The sequence below is a fragment of the Populus alba genome, chromosome 13 (assembly GCF_005239225.2).
Source record: "Populus alba chromosome 13, ASM523922v2, whole genome shotgun sequence".
Classification (NCBI taxonomy): domain Eukaryota; kingdom Viridiplantae; phylum Streptophyta; class Magnoliopsida; order Malpighiales; family Salicaceae; genus Populus; species Populus alba.
Genome location: NC_133296.1, coordinates 3,883,890 through 3,903,264, shown reverse-complemented (window position 1 = coordinate 3,903,264; position 19,375 = coordinate 3,883,890). Strand labels below are relative to the sequence as shown.

General features: G+C 36.3%; 1 protein-coding gene across 1 annotated transcript; it reads right to left on the bottom strand.

The window, feature by feature from the left end:
• Nucleotides 1–11,919: 11,919 nt before the first annotated feature.
• LOC118053337 (tyrosine decarboxylase 1) lies at nucleotides 11,920–13,666 on the bottom strand. The gene has a single exon (XM_035064549.2). The coding sequence runs from the start codon at nucleotides 13,611–13,613 to the stop codon at nucleotides 12,129–12,131; it is 1,485 nt and encodes a 494-aa protein (XP_034920440.1). The 5' UTR covers nucleotides 13,614–13,666; the 3' UTR covers nucleotides 11,920–12,128.
• Nucleotides 13,667–19,375: the final 5,709 nt, after the last annotated feature.

The following is a 19,375-nucleotide window of genomic DNA, read 5'->3' as shown; positions in this document are numbered from 1 at the left end:
GACTGGAAGGACTTAATAATAGCCCTTCATGCATAGTGCCTTTGAGATAACGAAGAATTTGTTTGACAGAAAACCAATGCGCAGAAGTGGGTTGGTGCATGAATTGAAATGCCTTATTAACAACAAAGGCAATGTCAGGGTGGGTCATTGTAAGATACTGAAGAGCCCCCACAACACTCCAATATTGAGTGACATCTAGTAGAGGGTCACTATCAAGCTTGGATAAGTTCTGCCCAACAGCACCAGGTGTGAGTGCTGATTTGGTATGAATCATGGTAGTGCGATGGAGAAGCTCATAAACATATTTGCTTTGACTAAAAGTGATAGAGTTTGTATGATAAGAAACCTCAATACCAAGAAAATAGGATAGCTTTCCAAGATACCAAGCATCATCTGCAACATTGTTAGAAGAAACCACCATAGCAGCAATATAATTTTGATTACTAGTATTCGAAGAAGAGTTTCCACTGCCCTGAGAACTTTGATAAGAGATATCAAATCTGTGGTAGCAGACTTGAGCTGTATGACCAAATTTGCCACATAACTAGCATTGTGGTTTCTTAGAAGTGTTCAAATTATAACTTCCAGTGTGTCGATATCTTCCTCCTCTACTATCTTCCTCCTCTACATTGTATCATCTCTAATGTTAATTGCAATAACAACTGCATTGTAGTCTGATCCAAGACCTCCAAGGAGATTCATAACTTGGTCCTACTCAAAGACAGGTTCTTCAATAACAACTAAATTGTCTGCAGCTGCTTTAACTTTCATGATGTAATCTATCATGGTCATAGATCCTTTCTTTGTGGACTGTAATTTTAGTCTTAGTTGCATTATTCGAGCTCTTGAGGATGATGAGAAGGTTTTCTCCAATGCTTTCCATGCACAGTAAGATGAGTTATGACCTATGATCTATGCCATTATTGCTAGAGTGAGAGAGGAATAGATTCAGCTAAGAATTGTGCAATCCTGGCGTCTCCATGCAATAAATGCTAGATTAAGCACTCCTGGACTTAGTTCCTTCTCTGGACAGATAGAAGATCCTTCTATAAAGTCTTCAAATCCATTGGCAAATATGACATTGTCAACCTGAGACCTCCAAAGGATGTAATTGGTTCGATCAAGCTTTACAGGCAATGTGTGGTTAAGCATCTGATAGGAAGGAATGGGCACCATTGTTGTGGTTTGTGTAGATCCAAGAGAACCAGCAGTTGAAGAAGACTGAGTGGAGGCAGAGGCCATTATTGAATCCTTGATTGAAAAAGCTCTGATACCAAGTTTGACTTTGAGAAAGCAAAACGTAGCTTCTCTATATTTCTTATTATCCCTATGCATAGGAGTGATTGTATATATATACATTACATACATTACACATCACAATTGTTGGAACTGAATGGCAGTTACCAATTACAACTATTGTAACTGAATGGCAGTTACAACTGTTATAACTGAAAGTCAGTTATAACTGATATATGGCCAGCTATATTACATGACAGAGAAGGCATGTATTTCTAGCTTATCAGAAGTTGCTGCAAGAGATTCAATATCCTTGTCATCAATGCTCTCTAATCATTGGCACCACAAATTATGATATACTATCATCCCTGAATTCGATGAGTTATGATATATATGTTCTCCCGGCTCCTGTGAAAGCTGCTAGTTCAAGGCCTCTTTTTTTCACGGACCTAGAATTTGTACATGGAGGCCAAAGCAATTCTACCATCTCAGTTCTACGTAAGTCCATTTCACGTTAACATATATAATGTTTTTTTTTTAAACAAGGGTGACCTTGCACTGATTTGTCGGATCCAATGCTTCTTGCACCATGTTCTTCATCCAGCTTCTTTTGCCATTCAAGCAATCTGGATTTATCCTTAGATTCATCAACATATGTTCTATCTAATGCTCTTTCAATTTCAATTGGTCGGAAAGACCATGCAGCTTTAACTCAAAACCACCCGTAATTGATTGGAGCTCCTCATTAGTATTCTGAAGCACTTTCATATCTGTCTCATTGTTTTCATCAATTCTAACAAGTACCTAATTTCTTGTTCAACTCATGCATAATATCTTTTTTTTTTTTTTTTTTACAAAGTGCATTAGTTTTCTCTTCTAATCTCAGGTGCTTATTCTTAGAGTGTGGATTGGAAATCCATTCTTTGGTTCAGATAGCAGGAGCGACAAGTCACTAACCATACTTGTATAATCTCTTAAAACATCGGTGACAAGAAAGATATATGTCCCTGTATAATAATTTTTTTTTGGTATCTATGTCCTTGCAGATTTTTCTTCAGCAAGTCCTGCCCCCTGATGATCATAGTAACATTTTGCATGGACTCACTTTCATCTTCTCATTGAATTAACACGAAGTTGTTGCAGCAGTAGCGACAGAATCAACAAATCCTTCAGTCTTAAAAGTAGCGACAATTTGCAGTTGTAGCTACAGCTTCCACTCGTAGTAAAACACCAGCAACTTGTAAAGGAAGCGTTTATTCAGACCACATTTCATCATCATCATCATCAAACTTTCCTTAGCAATAAGGCAGAACCCAACAAGGTAATACACAGATATCTTTTGAAGCCAGCTAAAAATTATATGCTTCTCCATAAAGGCAACTAGGTCCTAATAGTGACCAATCCTCGTCTCCTCCAATGGTGAATGGTTCCCCTACAACGTCGATTTCTAAGAGTGAGGTGGAACTCCAAGGACACCCAGTTGCACAAGTAACAAAGGCGGCCAATCATCTCAGCAATCCAAGAGCTCTGTTTTAGTGCCTGTGCAAGTTAAATTCATCTCCATTTGGTGGAGAAAAATATTCCATCAATCCTTGGTTATTCTCACAACTCTTCTTCATCATTAGCAGCAACAATTAACAAAGCATGCATTGTAGTTGGCTCAGTTAATCTACATTAATGCTTTTTTATGCAAGCTCAAGCACTTCATGTAGCAAATTCAACAAACGTTGCATTAACCTATTGGGTTTTATCTGCGCCTGTTGCATCAGCAACGTGTGCCTTCTTTGCATCTTCAGCTTCTCTTTAGATCCTATCAGCCCATCACATCATTTTATCCGAGTCCTCTGGTGATAAAGATAACATGGCCTGTTGAGCTTTATCTTCATCTTCTTGAGAGTTTATTCCAAGGTGCTCACTTATGGTAGCCATGTTCTCTAGGCTTAGATACTTAATCATTGATATGAACATCTGTTGCATAGTTGGATCCTTCATTTGGTCCCTATTTGTTCTTGCATATCAGAAGTTGAGGCAGGAAAGCTTGACGGAGGAATATTTCTCGAACTTGATAAAGAAATCCAATGAGGAACTAACTCCACTGATGCCACCATTCTTATTAACTGTAAATTTTCCTCGAGTTTCTATTGGTTTTGCCCCAGCAAAGGAACTTGATCCGTCAGTGTTTAAAGCTGAAGCAACAGCTGGAACTAAGTCATTTCCTCTCGAAGAAGATGCCATTTCAAACATTTTCTGAAGCACTTCTGGTGACATCTTACTCATTATATCACCTGCTCATGTTTGGAGGAACCATACCATATCTGAAGCCATTTGAAGCATACTTTGAAGCTTTTTAGGTCATCTCGTTGATCATATTTGAGGTAGTCTTAAACGAACATGTCAGGAGACATCTCTCTAGCTTTTATCGCGTTTTGAAACAACAAAAGATCTTGACATCTCTTAAAGACTTGTGCAGGTGACTGACTTATAGCAATATTCCAAATCGTTCTCTTATGCACAGCAACATCTCAACGACTAGAAGGCAACCTTTTCTTTTTCTTGCTTTGACAGTGAAGGTGAGCTTTGGATGTTGCAGCGAAGGAAGACCGAGTTAGAGTAATTTCTCAAGACGTATGATGGAGAATTTTCTAAGAGAAATCATAACCTACAACATTTGAGCAAAGATCACCACATTATTTTCTTTGCTTTGTAAATAAAGGATCAAGTCACAACGTAGTTCAAAACATTTTTTTTTGTCAAAGAGGTTTTTTTTTGTGTGACTGTACTCGGAATGGATTCCAAGTTGCCTACGTACCTTTGTGGATAAAGGATCAAGTCATAACGTAGTTCAATTCATTTTTTTTTTCGCATGACTGTACTTGGAATGAATTACAAGATGCCTATGTACCTTTATGGATAAAGGATCAAGTCATAACGTAGTTCAATTTTGTTTTGTTTTTTTTTTTTGTGCCTTTCATAGTTTTAGCTTGTGTGGGTCAGGAGCTACATCAGATTTCAAGCATAGTATCTTTTTAAGAATTTGCCGTTGATAGGCCCAATCCTCAATCCATTCTCATCAACAATTTTGTAAGCTCCATTGGTCTAAACTTCTTAAACCACATACGGGCCATCTCATTTGGAGAGGAACTTGCTGCCCATGCATTTTGACATGATTATCGGGCGTCATACTGCCAAGATTAGATCTCCTTCTTGGAATGAGCGTGGTCGCACCTTCTTGTTGAAAACTCTACAGAGTCGTGCTTGATAACATTCTAATCAATGTTGTGCCTTAAGACGTTTTTCATCTAAAGCTTTAAGCTCTTCAAAGCGTAGATGAACATTGTCTTCATTGGAAAGTCCTTCTTGGATTGCGATTCTTAAAGATGGAATTTGACATTCTAGTGGAAGAACAGCTTCAACCCCATATACCAAGGAGTATGGAGTAGCTTGAGTCGGTGTTTGGAATGTAGTACGATAAGCCCATAATGCCTCCCTAATTCTCTCATGCCAGTCCTTCTTTGAGCGATTCACCACCTTCTTGAGAATGTTGCATAAAGTCTTATTAAAGGCTTCTGCCAAACCATTAGTCGGCGCATTGTACATAGAAGAGTTATGTTGTTTGAAATTGAACTGTGCACACAACTTGTTCGTAGCCGTATTGTAGAACTCCTTTCCATTATCGATTATGATGTATCTTGGTACCCCATAACGGTAAATGATGTTTGTTCGAATGAAGTTTACAACTGTCTCTTTCTTGACCTCTTTTAAAGCTATAGCTTCTGCCCACTTGGAGAAGTAATCTGTTGCAGCCATTATGTAAAGATGCCCCCTAGAGCTTTTCGGCAATGGTCCTACCACATCAAGTCCCCAAGCATCAAAGGGCCAAGAGGCAACTGTAGGGTGTAAAGGCTCGGGTGGCTGGTGGATCAAATTAGCATGGAATTGACAACTTTGACATTTTCTAGCATAGTCTATGCAATCCTTCACCATTGTTGGCTAATAATATCCCATTCTTTTGATTCGGAAGTGAAGTTTAGGGCTTAATTGGTGTCCTCCACCGATCCCTGAATGAGTTTCTTCTAGTGCTTTTGTTGCTTCTTCTTCTCCGAGACAGCACAAAAAGACTCCATCAAAAGAGTGTCGATAAAGAGTGCCTTGGAAGTATATGAAATGAGAAGCAATCTGTCTCACCTCTGTCTTATGGCGTAGGTCTTTAGGTAGCTTTCCATGTCTCAAATACTCGATAAGCGGCTGACGCCAGTCTTCTCTTTCAATCTCGTAGACAGAAACTATGTCCACTTGTTCTTTCTCTTCTATGTCGTGATTCAATGGTGGAACGACCCATCTTCAACCCCACATACCAAGGTTTGATATTCGGCCATGTTATTAGAACAACATTCGGTAAGTGAAAAGGAGAAAGGCAGGACCTCTCCTTCTTGTGTGATGAATATAACCCCAGCCCCGACTCTATCTTGTCGTGCTACACCATCAAATAACATTTTCCATGGTTCTAACATTTCAATAAACAAAATGTCCTCATCAGACAAGTCTTCAAAGAACTTCCATTCATCGGGAATAGGATGATCAGCGAGAAAATCAGCTAGTGCTTGCCCCTTGATAGCCTTTTGTGAGACGTAGACAATTTCAAATTCTTGAAGCAATAAAACCCATTTTGCAAATCTTCCTGATAGTACTGGTCTTGAGATGATGTACTTGAGAGGGTCAGCTCGGGAGATTAATCTTACTGAATGCGCTTGGAGGTAATACCTTAACTTTTTTATTGCAAACATCAATGCTAGACATGTCTTCTCAGTTAGAGAATAATTCAGTCCAGCCCCATTTAATGTCCTACTAAGGTAGTAGAGAGCACTTTCCTTGCCTTCATCATTTTTTTGTGCCAACAACACCTCTAAGGAACGTATTTGAGCCGCAATATGGAGAATACGTGGGCATCCCGGTACTGGTGCTTAAAGGACAGGCGGATTCAACAAATATTTTTTTATCTTGTTGAAGGCATTAGTACAAGCTTCATCCCTGTAGAATGACGTATCCTTCTTCATTAAGTGGGTGAATGGTTGACATTGACCCACTAAGTTAGAAATAAATCTTCGTATATAGGCCAGCTTTCCTTGGAAACTCTTTAACTCATGGATGTTTGTTGGCTCTGGCATTTTTAGAATGGCCTTGATCTTAGACTGGTCAATCTCGATTCCTCGATGTTGAACTATAAACCCTAGGAATTTGCCTAAAGACACACCAAATGCGCATTTTAATGGATTCATCTTTAGCTGGAATCGATGTAACCGTTCAAATACCAGACGAAGATCTTGCAAATGATTTTCTTTTTCTTTTGATTTCACCACGAGGTCGTCAACATAGTATTCAACATATTGGTGAAGCATATCATAAAAAATCTTCTGCATAGCCCTTTGATAAGTGGCACCTGCATTCTTTAAGCCAAATGGCATAACTTTATAGCAATATATCCCTTTCGGAGTCCGAAAAGTCGTCTTCTCCTCAACTACGAGTGCCATTAGAATTTGATTATAGCCAGATGAACCGTCCATGAAGGTTAATCTCCTATGAACCATCGTAGCGTCTACCATGATCTCAGTAATTGGAAGTGGAAAGTCATCTTTGGGACAAGCATTGTTAAGGTCTCGAAAATCCACACAAACATGTATTTGGCCATTCTTCTTTTTTACTGGCATAATATTTGAAATCCACGTAGGATTGTTGACGTCGCGAATGAACCCTACTTGGATAAGTTTATTGACTTCAGCCTTAATCTATGATATGAGTTTAGGATGAAAGTGACGCTGAGTTTGTTTTACAGGTTTATCCCCGTGTTTCACTACTAGTTGATGGACAGCAACCCTTGGGTCTAAACCTGGCATTCCATCATAGGACCAAGCAAATATATCTTGATACTCCATCAAAAGTTCCATGTAATTTGCTTCCTCTTTAGGTGATAAGTTTGCATTAATGAAGGTTGGTCGTGGGTTTTCAACAATTCCTAAGTTAACCTCTTTAAGTTCATCCATTGTAGGCTTATTTTCTGATTCAAGAGAAGGTGGAGCTTTCTTAACATCTTCTTCGACGACAAACTTGTCATTATCATCTTTTTCAATAGTGATGTGATTTGAAGTGAGACACATTATTTCATCTTCTTCTTTTTCATTAGAGGGGTTTGTTATCACTATTGTGCGTGTTTTTCCTTTCAATGTCTCTTCAGCACTCACCACCCATTCACATTGTCGCTTCATGCGTGAAGGTATTTTGCTATGAAGAACCTTTGAATCACCCATCAAACTTGTCTCTTTTGACATGGATTGCCCAAGTCTTGCAAAGACTGGTGTGTGTTTTAGTGCCCTTCCATTATTTTGGGTTCCAATCCAAAAACAGGAGTACGGCTTGTAGTTCCACCAAGACGATCCAGACTGAAGTTCTAATAGGTGCCAACTGACTTTGTTGTTTGTTCAATTCTTCCGCACTTATGTATCGCAAGGCTTCTTTATTAATCTGAAAATGCAGCGGTGTGGAAGACTCGTATCCAAGACCAGCCCTCAAAGTTTTGCCAGAAGTTTTCTTCTCTCTCCATGCCTTTCTAGTCCTTGTAGAAACTTGTTTACTTTCAAGTTTAGTCGTATCACCATCCTTTGCTAACTCGTTGATGTCCTCACGACTATAACCAGCCCTGGCTAAAAGCTTATAGGCATTGGGATCAAAGCCATTCGCCCGTTTATCAGGGAGTCCTTTAGGATTTATCACCACCGACTCAGTTTGATGAACAAACCCTTTTAGTAAAGGTTTTGAGACCTTGTTCAAGGCAAGATTAGTAGCTGGCAAGATCAAGTTTTCAAGCCCCTTATTGATCTTTTCTTCATCCTTTACAAAAGAAGACTGACTCTCTTTTCTTGCTGATACTGGAATATATCGAAATACCGTGGCTTTACGTGATGGTTTATTGTCAACAAAGTTTTCTACCACCTTTTCTTTTCCTTTATTCTTCGTTGGTTGAGACATCCCTTCATTTGCAGATGACTTATGCCTTTTTGAGCTTTTGGAGTCAATTATTCCCTCTCCTAAATGGTCAGGTGGTGATCGTAGTTCTTCCATTATATTTGACTTGAAATAGAATTTTGCGTTTGCAAAGTGAGCTTCAGCTATGGTGAAGGGATCGGTTGCCACCACTATCTTTATTACTTGTCCATCTTGACAATACTTAAAACATTGGTGGAGTGTTGAGGAGATAATACCATTTTCATGCATCTATGGTCGCCCGAGCAATATATTGTAGGTAGTTTTGGCATCTATGACATGGAAAAGTACATTAGACTCCATATCTTCCATGTGCATCACAAGTCTTATCTTTCCTATGGCGTTTTGCCCTCGTTGATTAAAACCTTGAATCATCAGATGACTTGGGAAGAGTTCATCTGTCGGAATCCCTTGCTCTCTCATAGTCTTAAAAGGTAGTATATTGACCGCCGAGCCGTCATTCACCAAGATACGATTCACCATTTTTTCATCAACATATCCTTTAATGAAAAAGGGCCGGTTATGGAGTTTTGATCCAAGCAACAAGTCTTCATCATTGAAGGATATCTCTGTTGTTCCTATGGCGTTTTTCCCTCGTTGATTAAAACCTTGAATCATCAGATGACTTGGGAAGAGTTCATCTGTCGGAATCCCTAGCTCTCTCATAGTCTTAAAAGGTAGTATATTGACCGCCGAGCCGTCATTCACCAAGATACGATTCACCATTTTTTCATCAACATATCCTTTAATGAAAAAAGGCCGGTTATGGAGTTTTGATCCAAGCAACAAGTCTTCATCATTGAAGGATATCTCTGTTGTGCATACACCGTGAGATAAATTTGAAAAGTCATCATAACTTTCCTTCATGATATGTTCAATAGGATTTTCTCTTCATCAACATGATAGCAAGCAACAAGTGCATTTTCAATTCTTTTCATCTCTATTGGCATCTACTCATTCAGTGTAACAGGCTTTCTTAGACTTTGAGCTGAAAAACCATCCTTTCTAACTGGTATGGATTTTCGTTGAGTCTTTTTAATTGGTAGTTGGCTTTTTCATCTGCATGTGCTTCCTCCTTCCTCTTCTACGCGTGACTAAATTCCATCCTTCATCATCAGAATTTTCAGAGGATTCAAGCTTCAAGTTGTCAACTGGAGGTGTGAGGGTTATACATGGAGTTTGACTTGAGGATGCAGTAAAGCTCATCGGGAAAATGGCATCAAGTTTTATAGGTTTAAAGGAGCCAAAACTTATTATAAAGAGTGATTAACATGGTCCTAAATTGACCGTGGTTGTGATATTAGAGGCTGCTATTTCATCATCAGAAACGATATCTCCATTCTCATGTAGCCTCATGATCTTATCTTTCAACACAAAACACTTCTCTATAAGATGACTAATTAAACGATGATATTTGCAATAATTTGGATTATCTACTTGGTTTGCTTCTTCAGGGCGTTTCACCTCTGGTAACTCAATGATATTTGCCTCAAGCAGATCATCCAGCATCCTAGATATGTCTGAGTTAGGGAATGGATACACTTTTCTTGTCGCTCTTTCAATGATGGTTTCTTTCTTTCACCCTTTTGAAAAGTAGTCGGCATTGCATGATCATTCCTCTTAACTCCAATTGGTACCCTTACAACAGTCGAGTTAACTACTTAAGATTGCTTTCCCTCAACCTTTAGAGTGCTCTTTCCGAATCTACGACCTTCAGGATTATTTCTTTTAGGCTCTTGCATAGGTAATAATGAACTTTCAACCGCTGCAATGTTAAGCTCCATATCATGTGCATGAGTAGCCAATTCTTCAAAAGACTTTGGTTTGATGCCTTATAGGATATATCGTAGTCCCCAATGCATCCCTTGAATACACATGTCTAGCGTAGAAGTTTCGGTGAGTCGACCTCTACAGTTGAGGCTAAGGTTTGTCCACCGATGAATATAGTCGATGACAAGCTCTTCCTTCCACTGACGTGCATTAGTGAGTTCAATCATGCTAACCACACGATGAGTGTTATGTACCAGTCAAAGGCATTACCTTTCAAGGAACGAACAAACTATTTTACCATGAGATCACCATTAGTCCCGACATTGTTGCACGTCTCCACAAAGTGAGCTATGTGTTGCTGAGGATTTCCCTTACCATCGAATTGTTGAAACTTTGGTGGTTGGTAACTTAGAGGCATCTTTAATAGGTTGATTATTTGGATGTACGACTTCGCATACAAATACGAGGGTTGAATTGAGCTTTCCACCTGGTCTATGATGGCTTCCTTGATGAGTTCTTTCAGTTGATTTATGGTGAAGATGCCATCAGTAATACCATGTATATTCTTCACAGCTCCGATTGCAGACTCCTCAATGACATCTAGTTGATCTACTTGAAAAGCCTCGGTAGTCGAGGTTTGGCCTCCTTCGTTCAAGCTCTCAAGTTTGTTCATCAACTTTGCTATCTCGTGGTCTTTTGCCTTGAGTGAAGTCACTTGATCCTCTAAGGACGTTGTCTCGATCATCATCACTGACATGGTGCTAAAACCCGAAGCCTTACTTGGTGATTGACATGGAGAAGTTTCCATAGGTGAATTGTCAACATCGCCTTGAGTGTCGAAGACAATTTTGCGCGCCCCACTTGACTTTTGTAGTGGAGTTGCTTGTGGCTTCATCTTTGAGGCGAGATCTTGTCCCCCTCTTGCATTCGAAGTTGATGTCAACTTAAGAATCGGCTTAGTTTGTGCATACAACTCGACGATGGATTTTGTTTTCAATGGCGGGGTTGAAGAATCTTCAATAGTATGTTGGTGACTTGAATCAGTGGCCTTGTTGCTTTTCGAAGCGACAATGGTGATCATGTTCCTCCTAGTTTCCATTGAGAGTTTGTTGAAAATTCTTTCTTGAAGGGAAGAGATGAAAGGTAGAGATGTCCCCAGCGGAGTCGCCAGAAATTTATAGACACAATTTTGTGCACCTGAAATTAAACAAGCACACATGTACAAATATATGATTTTATTAAATACATGAATGGGTACAATCTCTATGTAATATATTCTTTCAAAAGAATATGAATATGGCAATCCTCTGATTCTTCCCTTGGATTTGATGTATGGTAACTTGATTTATTTGAGTAATCAAGCCAAGATTTGTGCTTTGCAAGAACGCGAATTTGAGCATGTATTGCGAAGCGAGATGTTGTGATTTGATGCTTTGAAGAGTACCTTGATTTGTCTTCAAACAGTTGCTGAAGAACTCTTATGGGGCATTTTGGCTTAATACAACAGAGCTTCGTTCTTTGTAGACTTCAAGCGTAGATGAAGGAGGCTTGAGAACTTTTTGAGAGAGACTTCCTTGCTTGAAGAGAGAGAGAGAGAAAGAGAGCTTTCTTGCTTGAAAAGCTTGTCTTGAAGAAAATTTGTATCTCCAGGAATCCAATCTCCTTCCTTTAGGTTGAGGTCCTTTATTTATAGAGATCTCTAGGGGCTCTCAGGTCCTTTTCCAATGTCACATGACATAATTTTATTGGTTGATATTTATTGACGGGATCTTGCATTTATGACAAGATATCTGATGTGATTTTGTAATTATAACAAGATATTTTGAATATCTTATCTCAAGTGTCAACTTTTCATTGGCCAAAAAATATATGAAGACTCATTTATTTTCCATGTCATTTATTTCAATTTTATTTTATCCTTCCTTTTAAAGAATAAAATAACACATGGTGAAATTTGATTGGTAAAAAATTTGTGTTTCTACACAATTACGAACTAAAACATAATCTTCTTGCTGAGATCAAACCACGGACAATTACAATATTATTTTTATAGTTTTATTAGAGATAACATGTTCTGCATCATTCATTCATTCTCCAATAGCACCTGTTTCTTTGACAAGACCTGCTGCCTTTCCTTGAATCAACTTCCACAAATCATCTACATGTCGTTCTTCAGTCAAGGTTGATCCGATCGCACAGCGTATGATAAACAAGCCACCAACCACCGCGTGAGTCATGAATGCACGACCACTTTCATTCACCGCAGCTAGAAGCTTACGGTTCAATTCCAAGCCTTGGCATTCATCGTTGTGCTTCAGCCTAAAACAAACCAAAGAAAACCTCCTTCGCACCACCACCTCAAACCTACTGTCTTTAGCCACCAGTGACTCAAACCGCTTAGCCAAGTTCACATCGCTACGAATATGGTACATAAGGTTTGCTAATCCATGCCTGCGAATCACAATCCAAAGCTTCAGAGCTCTGAATCGCCTACTCAATGCAATTTGCCAATCTTTGTAGTCCACTACGTCATTTGATTCACTGGCATTGTTCCTCAAGTATTCGGGATCACTGGACAGTGACTCGGTTAACAAACGAGGCTGCTTAACCCACAAGCAGCAACAATCCATGTTAGTGAGTAACCATTTATGTGGATTCATGCTCAACGAGTCTGCAAGTTCTACTCCATCCAGGTAATGCCTGAATTCAGGGCATATGCATGCACTACCTGCGTAAGCTGCATCAATGTGGAACCATAGATTATATTTCCTGGCAATTTTCCCCAGATCCATAACAGGATCAACAGCTCCACATGCTGTAGTGCCTACAGTAGCACATAAAAATAACGGCACAAATCCAGCTTTGATATCATTTTCAATTGCATCTTCCAATGCTTGAGGTGATAACGAAAATTCCGATGAAAATGAGGTAGAGAGGCATCGAAAATTAGAGGATGGAATTCCAACTAATTTGACGCCCTTAAGTAGAGTTGAATGAGTTTGATCAGAGGCATAAACTACCAGCTTCGTAATGTTTTCAGCTCCAATCATTCTCAACGTCTCGTCTCTTGCTGCAACGAGGGTGCAAACTATAGCCTCACAAGTGCTACCGTGCAAGACACCACCTCCGTTTCCTGAGAACAAAAAAGTAGATGGGAGCTTGAGCATCTTTCCCATCCAATCCATTACAATGGATTCCAGTTCGGTAGCAGCAGGAGATGCAATCCAGTTGAAGCCAACAACATTAAGGCCTGTGCAGAGCATCTCACCAACAAACCCTGCAGTGCTTGCATTTGCTTGGAAGTAAGCAAAGAAGTTAGGGCTTTGCCAATGAGTGAGGCCTGGGATAATGCTCTCAGTTACATCTTTGAGAACATCTTCTAAGGATTCCTGGCAATATGGGGCAGTGTCGGGCAATTGGGTCATTAAATACCCTGGTTTCACTTGGCTTTGAACCGGGTTCTTTTCAATGTTCTTGTAATAATCAGCAATGAAATCGATCACCATTTTGGAATCATTGGTGAAACCATTTGGGTCTAAAGGGGAGAAAGTGTTTGTGGATAGAGAACCCATTTATTTCGGATAGATGGATGAATCACTTCAATTTTCTTTTCTTCAAGTGTTTGCGGATTTATCATGAGTAAAAGGGTGGTCTTTATAGGAGATGCTCAGTGTACGGCCTGTTCCATAACTGAAAAAAAATAATATATATATTGGTGGGTCAAAATATGTCACTCCATCTATTAAATAAGACACAAAAATAATTTTGCTTTCAATTTCTCTCGAACTCCCCTTTTTTTACTAAAAACTTTGAGTAAACACACACATTGAATGTCAACTTAAGTTTGAAAATCAAACCTTTGCTTATGAGGAAGAAATTGAGGGCGATGAAAAAAATCCATGTCACATGCTCCCATTCTATCGGTGATGTGTTTGTCACATGAACCATGACAGACTTTTGCCATTACAATGGCAAACATGGACCACTAGTGGCATAGAATCAGCCAAAGAAATGTACGAGGTCGCCATTGTAAGGCGCATCCCCAGTTTTTTTTTTATTTTATTTTGTCTTTTAATTAAATCTTTATATAACATAATTAATTTAAAATTAGATTTGAGATTACCAAACTAAAAAACAAAGAAATGAACTGAAAAAAAATAATATATAACTAACCCTGACACTATACCATGAAACAATTTTATTTACGGATTCATTTCATCGGTGTAAGATACACAATTCATCGATAACACTTTTACTGACGACATTACCAACAGAATCCGTCTGTCAGAATATTGATCGTCGGTAATTCCCAGTTCCATCGCTATTTTTGTCAGAAAAAAAAAACACTGACTATCTTATAGACAAGGGAAGCGTGTCAAAATTTTTTTTTCCGCGAGAACTTTACTGAAGGAATTATTCCATCTGTATTTTCAACGGTAATCACTGACAAAATGGTCGTCAGTGATTGTGACATGAACACTAAATATTTCAGAACTCTCTATAAAATACAGACGTATATATTCTGTCGGTAATAGCAACGGTAAACACCGACGGAATATATACATTGGTGATTATGGCATGAGAGGTAATTTTTTTGCAATTCTCGGTAAAATACCGATGGCCTCGTTTCGTCTGTAAGACCGTCGGTATTGATTTAAAATACTTTTTTCATTGCATGGATAAACAGGAACCACTAATGGCATGGGATGAGCGTAAAGTGGTAAAAGCTCTAGTGGGCCGAAAAATATATGTTGTGGTTTTTTTAAAAAAAATTCTAATTTTCATTTATTAAAACATATAGGTTAAATACATTTTAGTATTTAATTTCTTAAATTATTTTCAATCAAGTCACACTTGATTAATTATCTCAATTTAATTTCTAACTAATAGTTCTTAACATGTGTGACCCATTAAGTTCCAAATATGTTGGCTTAAATATAAGTTATAATTTTAAATAAATAGAATTAAATAAATAAAATAATTTAATTTATTTGAAGATCAAGGGCACCATTTAATAATGTGTCATGATCCCTTAAATATTAAGAAAGTAATAAGTGGTTTGACTGAACCTTTGAGTGGCCAGTTTTTCAATGTAATTATTTATCTCTTCATTAATAATGTTTCAATTTAGATATTTTAGCATGAAATGTATTTTTTCATGTCAAAATCATATTTGTTTGCAACATCATAGTTGGTGATGAATCAAATACTATTTGAGAATATGTGGAATATTTTTTTAATTTACTCAGGGTAATGAATCATCTCTTAATCACTCAAATGCTTTCATCAATTATGTTTCAATTTAGATATTTTTAACATGGGGTGTGTTTGTTATGTCAAATCATATTTGTTCACAACATTATAGTCATTGATTATTTAAATAAAATTTGAAACTTTCTTCAGATCTCATTCCACCTTGTGTAAGGTGATAAATCAAATACTATTTGAGAACATATGAAGCATTTTTTTTGTTTTTGGGGCATGAAAATAACAAAGAACTCTTCAATTTTAATTTTTGTTTTTTTGTTTTTCATACAAGCATGGAGAATATGTGCTTCCAAAAAAGTTTATATATAAATTTTGTTAGATGAGTTTTTTAAAGATATAAAAACTGCTCTGTCCTGACCTGACCAGACCACATGTTTTGAAAACCACAGTTCATAGAAACTCTGACCTCGAAAAATCCAACGAAGATGACGGCGTTAAAAAACAGAGGCCGCAAGCCGATCGATCCCTCTTGCTGCCACATATTTCGTTGGGACCCAGCTATTCAGAAAACAAAATTGAAAGCTATCTGAGCTGTACCATAATGAGCATTCGTTACTTTCTCCCACAATTTTGCAACCACAATTTCAAACTTCTGAACACAGCTCATAATTTTGCAACCACCGACACATTTCCTTTCTTTTCTTTTTCTTTTTTCCTTAACATTATATGTATAACTAAATAGTACGGGGAAATCACTTTTTCCCACACTCAAATATATACAATAGTAATTCATAATGCTTTTTTTTTTTTTTTGTCTTTTTCACTTTTTCTTTTCTTTTTGTTTATTTTTTTTTCAAAACTACTTTCCTTTTTTTTTTTTCATTTTTCCTCTTTTTTTTTTTTATTCTTCAAAAATATTTTTTTTTATTTTATTTTTTAATATTGAGCTAGTTAAAAATTATAGTTATAATATGTGATGAAAGTATTGTAATTTTTTTTGCAAAATACTGTGAATTGCTATAATGTTTTTTCTCATATGGTTTTTTTTTTGTTTTGTTTTGTTTTTCCTGAAAATTGTATTTGTCAATTTTATTTTTTAAATATTAAGTTGGTTAATAATTGTAATTACATGTAAATATAAGTTTTTCCTCACAAAATACTATGGATTGATATAATTTTTCCTCACATGGTTTTTTTCTAGTTTCTTTTGTGTTTTCTTTTTTTGTAATATTTTTTATAAAATTATCTTCATTGATTTTTTTTAATATTAAGTTGGTTAGAATTTAACTTTGTAATAAAGCTTAATCAGGTGGGGAAAACAATAAAGCTTTCCTCACAAAACATTATGGATTGCTACAATGTCTCTTCAAATGTTTTTTTTTTTATGATTTTTTCAAACTTATCTTTTGTCAATTTTATTTTTTTTAATATTAAGCTGGTTGATAATTATAATTACAAGTCATTACAAATAAGGCTAAATCATGTGGGGAGGCACTGTAGCTTTCATCACAAAACATTTGAATTACTATAGTGTTTTCAACATGATTTTTTCCCCTTTTTTTGTTATTGTTTTTAAATTATCTTTATCGATTTTTGTTTTTTAATATTGAGCTGATTAAGAATCTAGCTTTGTAATTTTTTTTTCTTTAAAATATTGTGAATTGTTGCAGTGTTTTTCCATATGATTTTCTTATGATTTTTTTTCAAAATTATTTTTGTTGATTTTTTTTAATATTGAGTTGGTTAAGAATTATAATTACAATAAAGCTAAATTATATAGGGAAAGCGTTGTAGTTTTTCTAACAAAACACTTTGAATTGCTACAATATTTTTCTAGATAGTTTTTTATTGAGAAAAAAACACTGTAGTTTTTCTCACAAAACATTGTCAATTACTACAACATTTTTCCTCATCGGTTTTTTTCTTTCCAAAATTATCTTTGTTGGTTTTTTATATATATATATATATATATTAAGTTAGTAGAGAATTTAACTTTGTAACTTTTTTTTGCTTTTTACTAGCAGAAAAGCTAAATCATGTGGCGAAAACACTATATCTTTTCTCACAAAATACTGTGGATTGCTACAAATTATTTTGTTCAATCTCTAAGTTTTTTTTATCACCAACACAACTTTTCTTTTTGGTCATGAAATATTTGTCTCCATCATACCTTTAGTTTCTATTATTTATTTAGCACTGGTTCATAATTATAGCACTATCAAGTATATTTGTTTTTATAAGTCTGTAGCAGCGTATAGGCATGCTATCTCATTTATTATATTTTATGTATTAAAGTTGAGGTTTTTCTCAATCGACTTAGAATTAATATATATATATATATATATAAAGGCCTTTTTCTTCAGCATTTTTTCTTGAAGTCAAGCCTAAAACTATACATTAAAACTGCATTTATATTTGGTTAATGTTTTCAAAATAAATGAGATAAAAAATGTATTTGGTTAAAGAGATGAAAATATAAAATAAGTTTAAAATAGTTTTTGAAATGAATCTTTATTTCTTAAAATAAAATAATATATAGAAAGGGATGTCCTTTATTCATTATTATATATATATCGAGAGTACTTGTATTTAAAACACAAAGCAAGCCTAATCGTCTGCACATAAAAATTCACACACACACACACACACACATATATATGTTTTAAATAGAACACAGTTCGGCACTACATGCCTTAATTTTAAATAAATAATAAGTAGAAGAGTAATATAAAAAGTTGATAATAGCACAACAAAGACCTTGAAACTTCAGTTAGTTGAGACAGTGAAAAAAATAGATTATAAGTGAAGAAAAGTTTTATGGTACATATGTGTGAACAATAAAAGATTGTTCAAAACTCAAACTCAACAATTAAATTTAATATACACATATGTTGTAGCCCTGTGATTTTGTTGATCACAAGCCATAAGAGATTCGCTAATAAATCTACAAGATATGCAGGTGAAATTGTTTGATGAAAGATAATTGGGCCATCAGAGTTTGAACTTTTGCGAAGCCGAAGAAAAACTCATGATCAGATCAGGTTCATAAACAGAACCACTTGCAGTCCATGCCCCATATATAAGAAAACAACCAATTCAAGCGCATTGCTAGCAAACTGGATAGATTCAAGGTTTGGATCCATAATAAAGAATAGAGCAAGGAGAAAAAGGAAAGAAAAGATATATCATCAATCTCACATATATAAAAAAAAAATATTACAAGCAAGAGAAGATTATACCGGTTATAATATCAAAACCTAGGGTTAACAGTAGAGATGAGAAAAATTAGCAGCTTATCCAGAGATTGTGAAGGATTGAAATGGCAAACTAATTGAAGAATCATGGAGGAGAACTAATGACTAGAAACTACTGTATATAAAGCACACCATAAATTAAACCTGTGATACTGCTAACGGTTGTTTAAGTACTCTACAGAGGATAAATTTTGAGATACTTTCTTGGCCATGATGTACACAGCATGATGCCCTGAATTTCAAACATAACGAAAGCCGAGGATTCATGTCTCGTAACGAAGCAACAGAATATCACGAACAAAAGTAACAGTATCCCATGAAAGAAGGATTGGGAAGGATCTCATTGATCCTACCTCCCTAGAAAGAAGACAAGTGGGGTTTCATATTTTAAGAGAGATTTGTGGAAGAGCACGCACCAGGCAACCCTGCTGTGACTGTAAAGAGTTTGCATTTCCTTCAATATGTTGAAGTCATGGTACGAAAGCTTTCTACTTTGAAGGTTGGTGAGTGAAAACACGAGAGATTAAGTGAGTTTTTTAAATGGATTCTACTAATTTTCCAGCAAAAACACTAGCGTTCACAGGGTAGAATTATGATGTGTGAGCTGTGAAAATGAAAACCTATCTCAAACACTACTAAAAAAAGAGACTATTAGCATTTGATTTTAGCAACGGATAATGCCGTTGCTTAAATTCAGCAACGGATTTGCAACGAATTATATATTTATTATTTTTTTTAATATTAGTAATAGGCTTTAGCAACGGAAAATCTGTTGCTAAAGACAATATAGAATCTTGCAACGGGACCTATCCGTTGCTGATTAAAAAAATAAATATTTTAAATTTTAATATAAAGTTAAAATTACACAGACC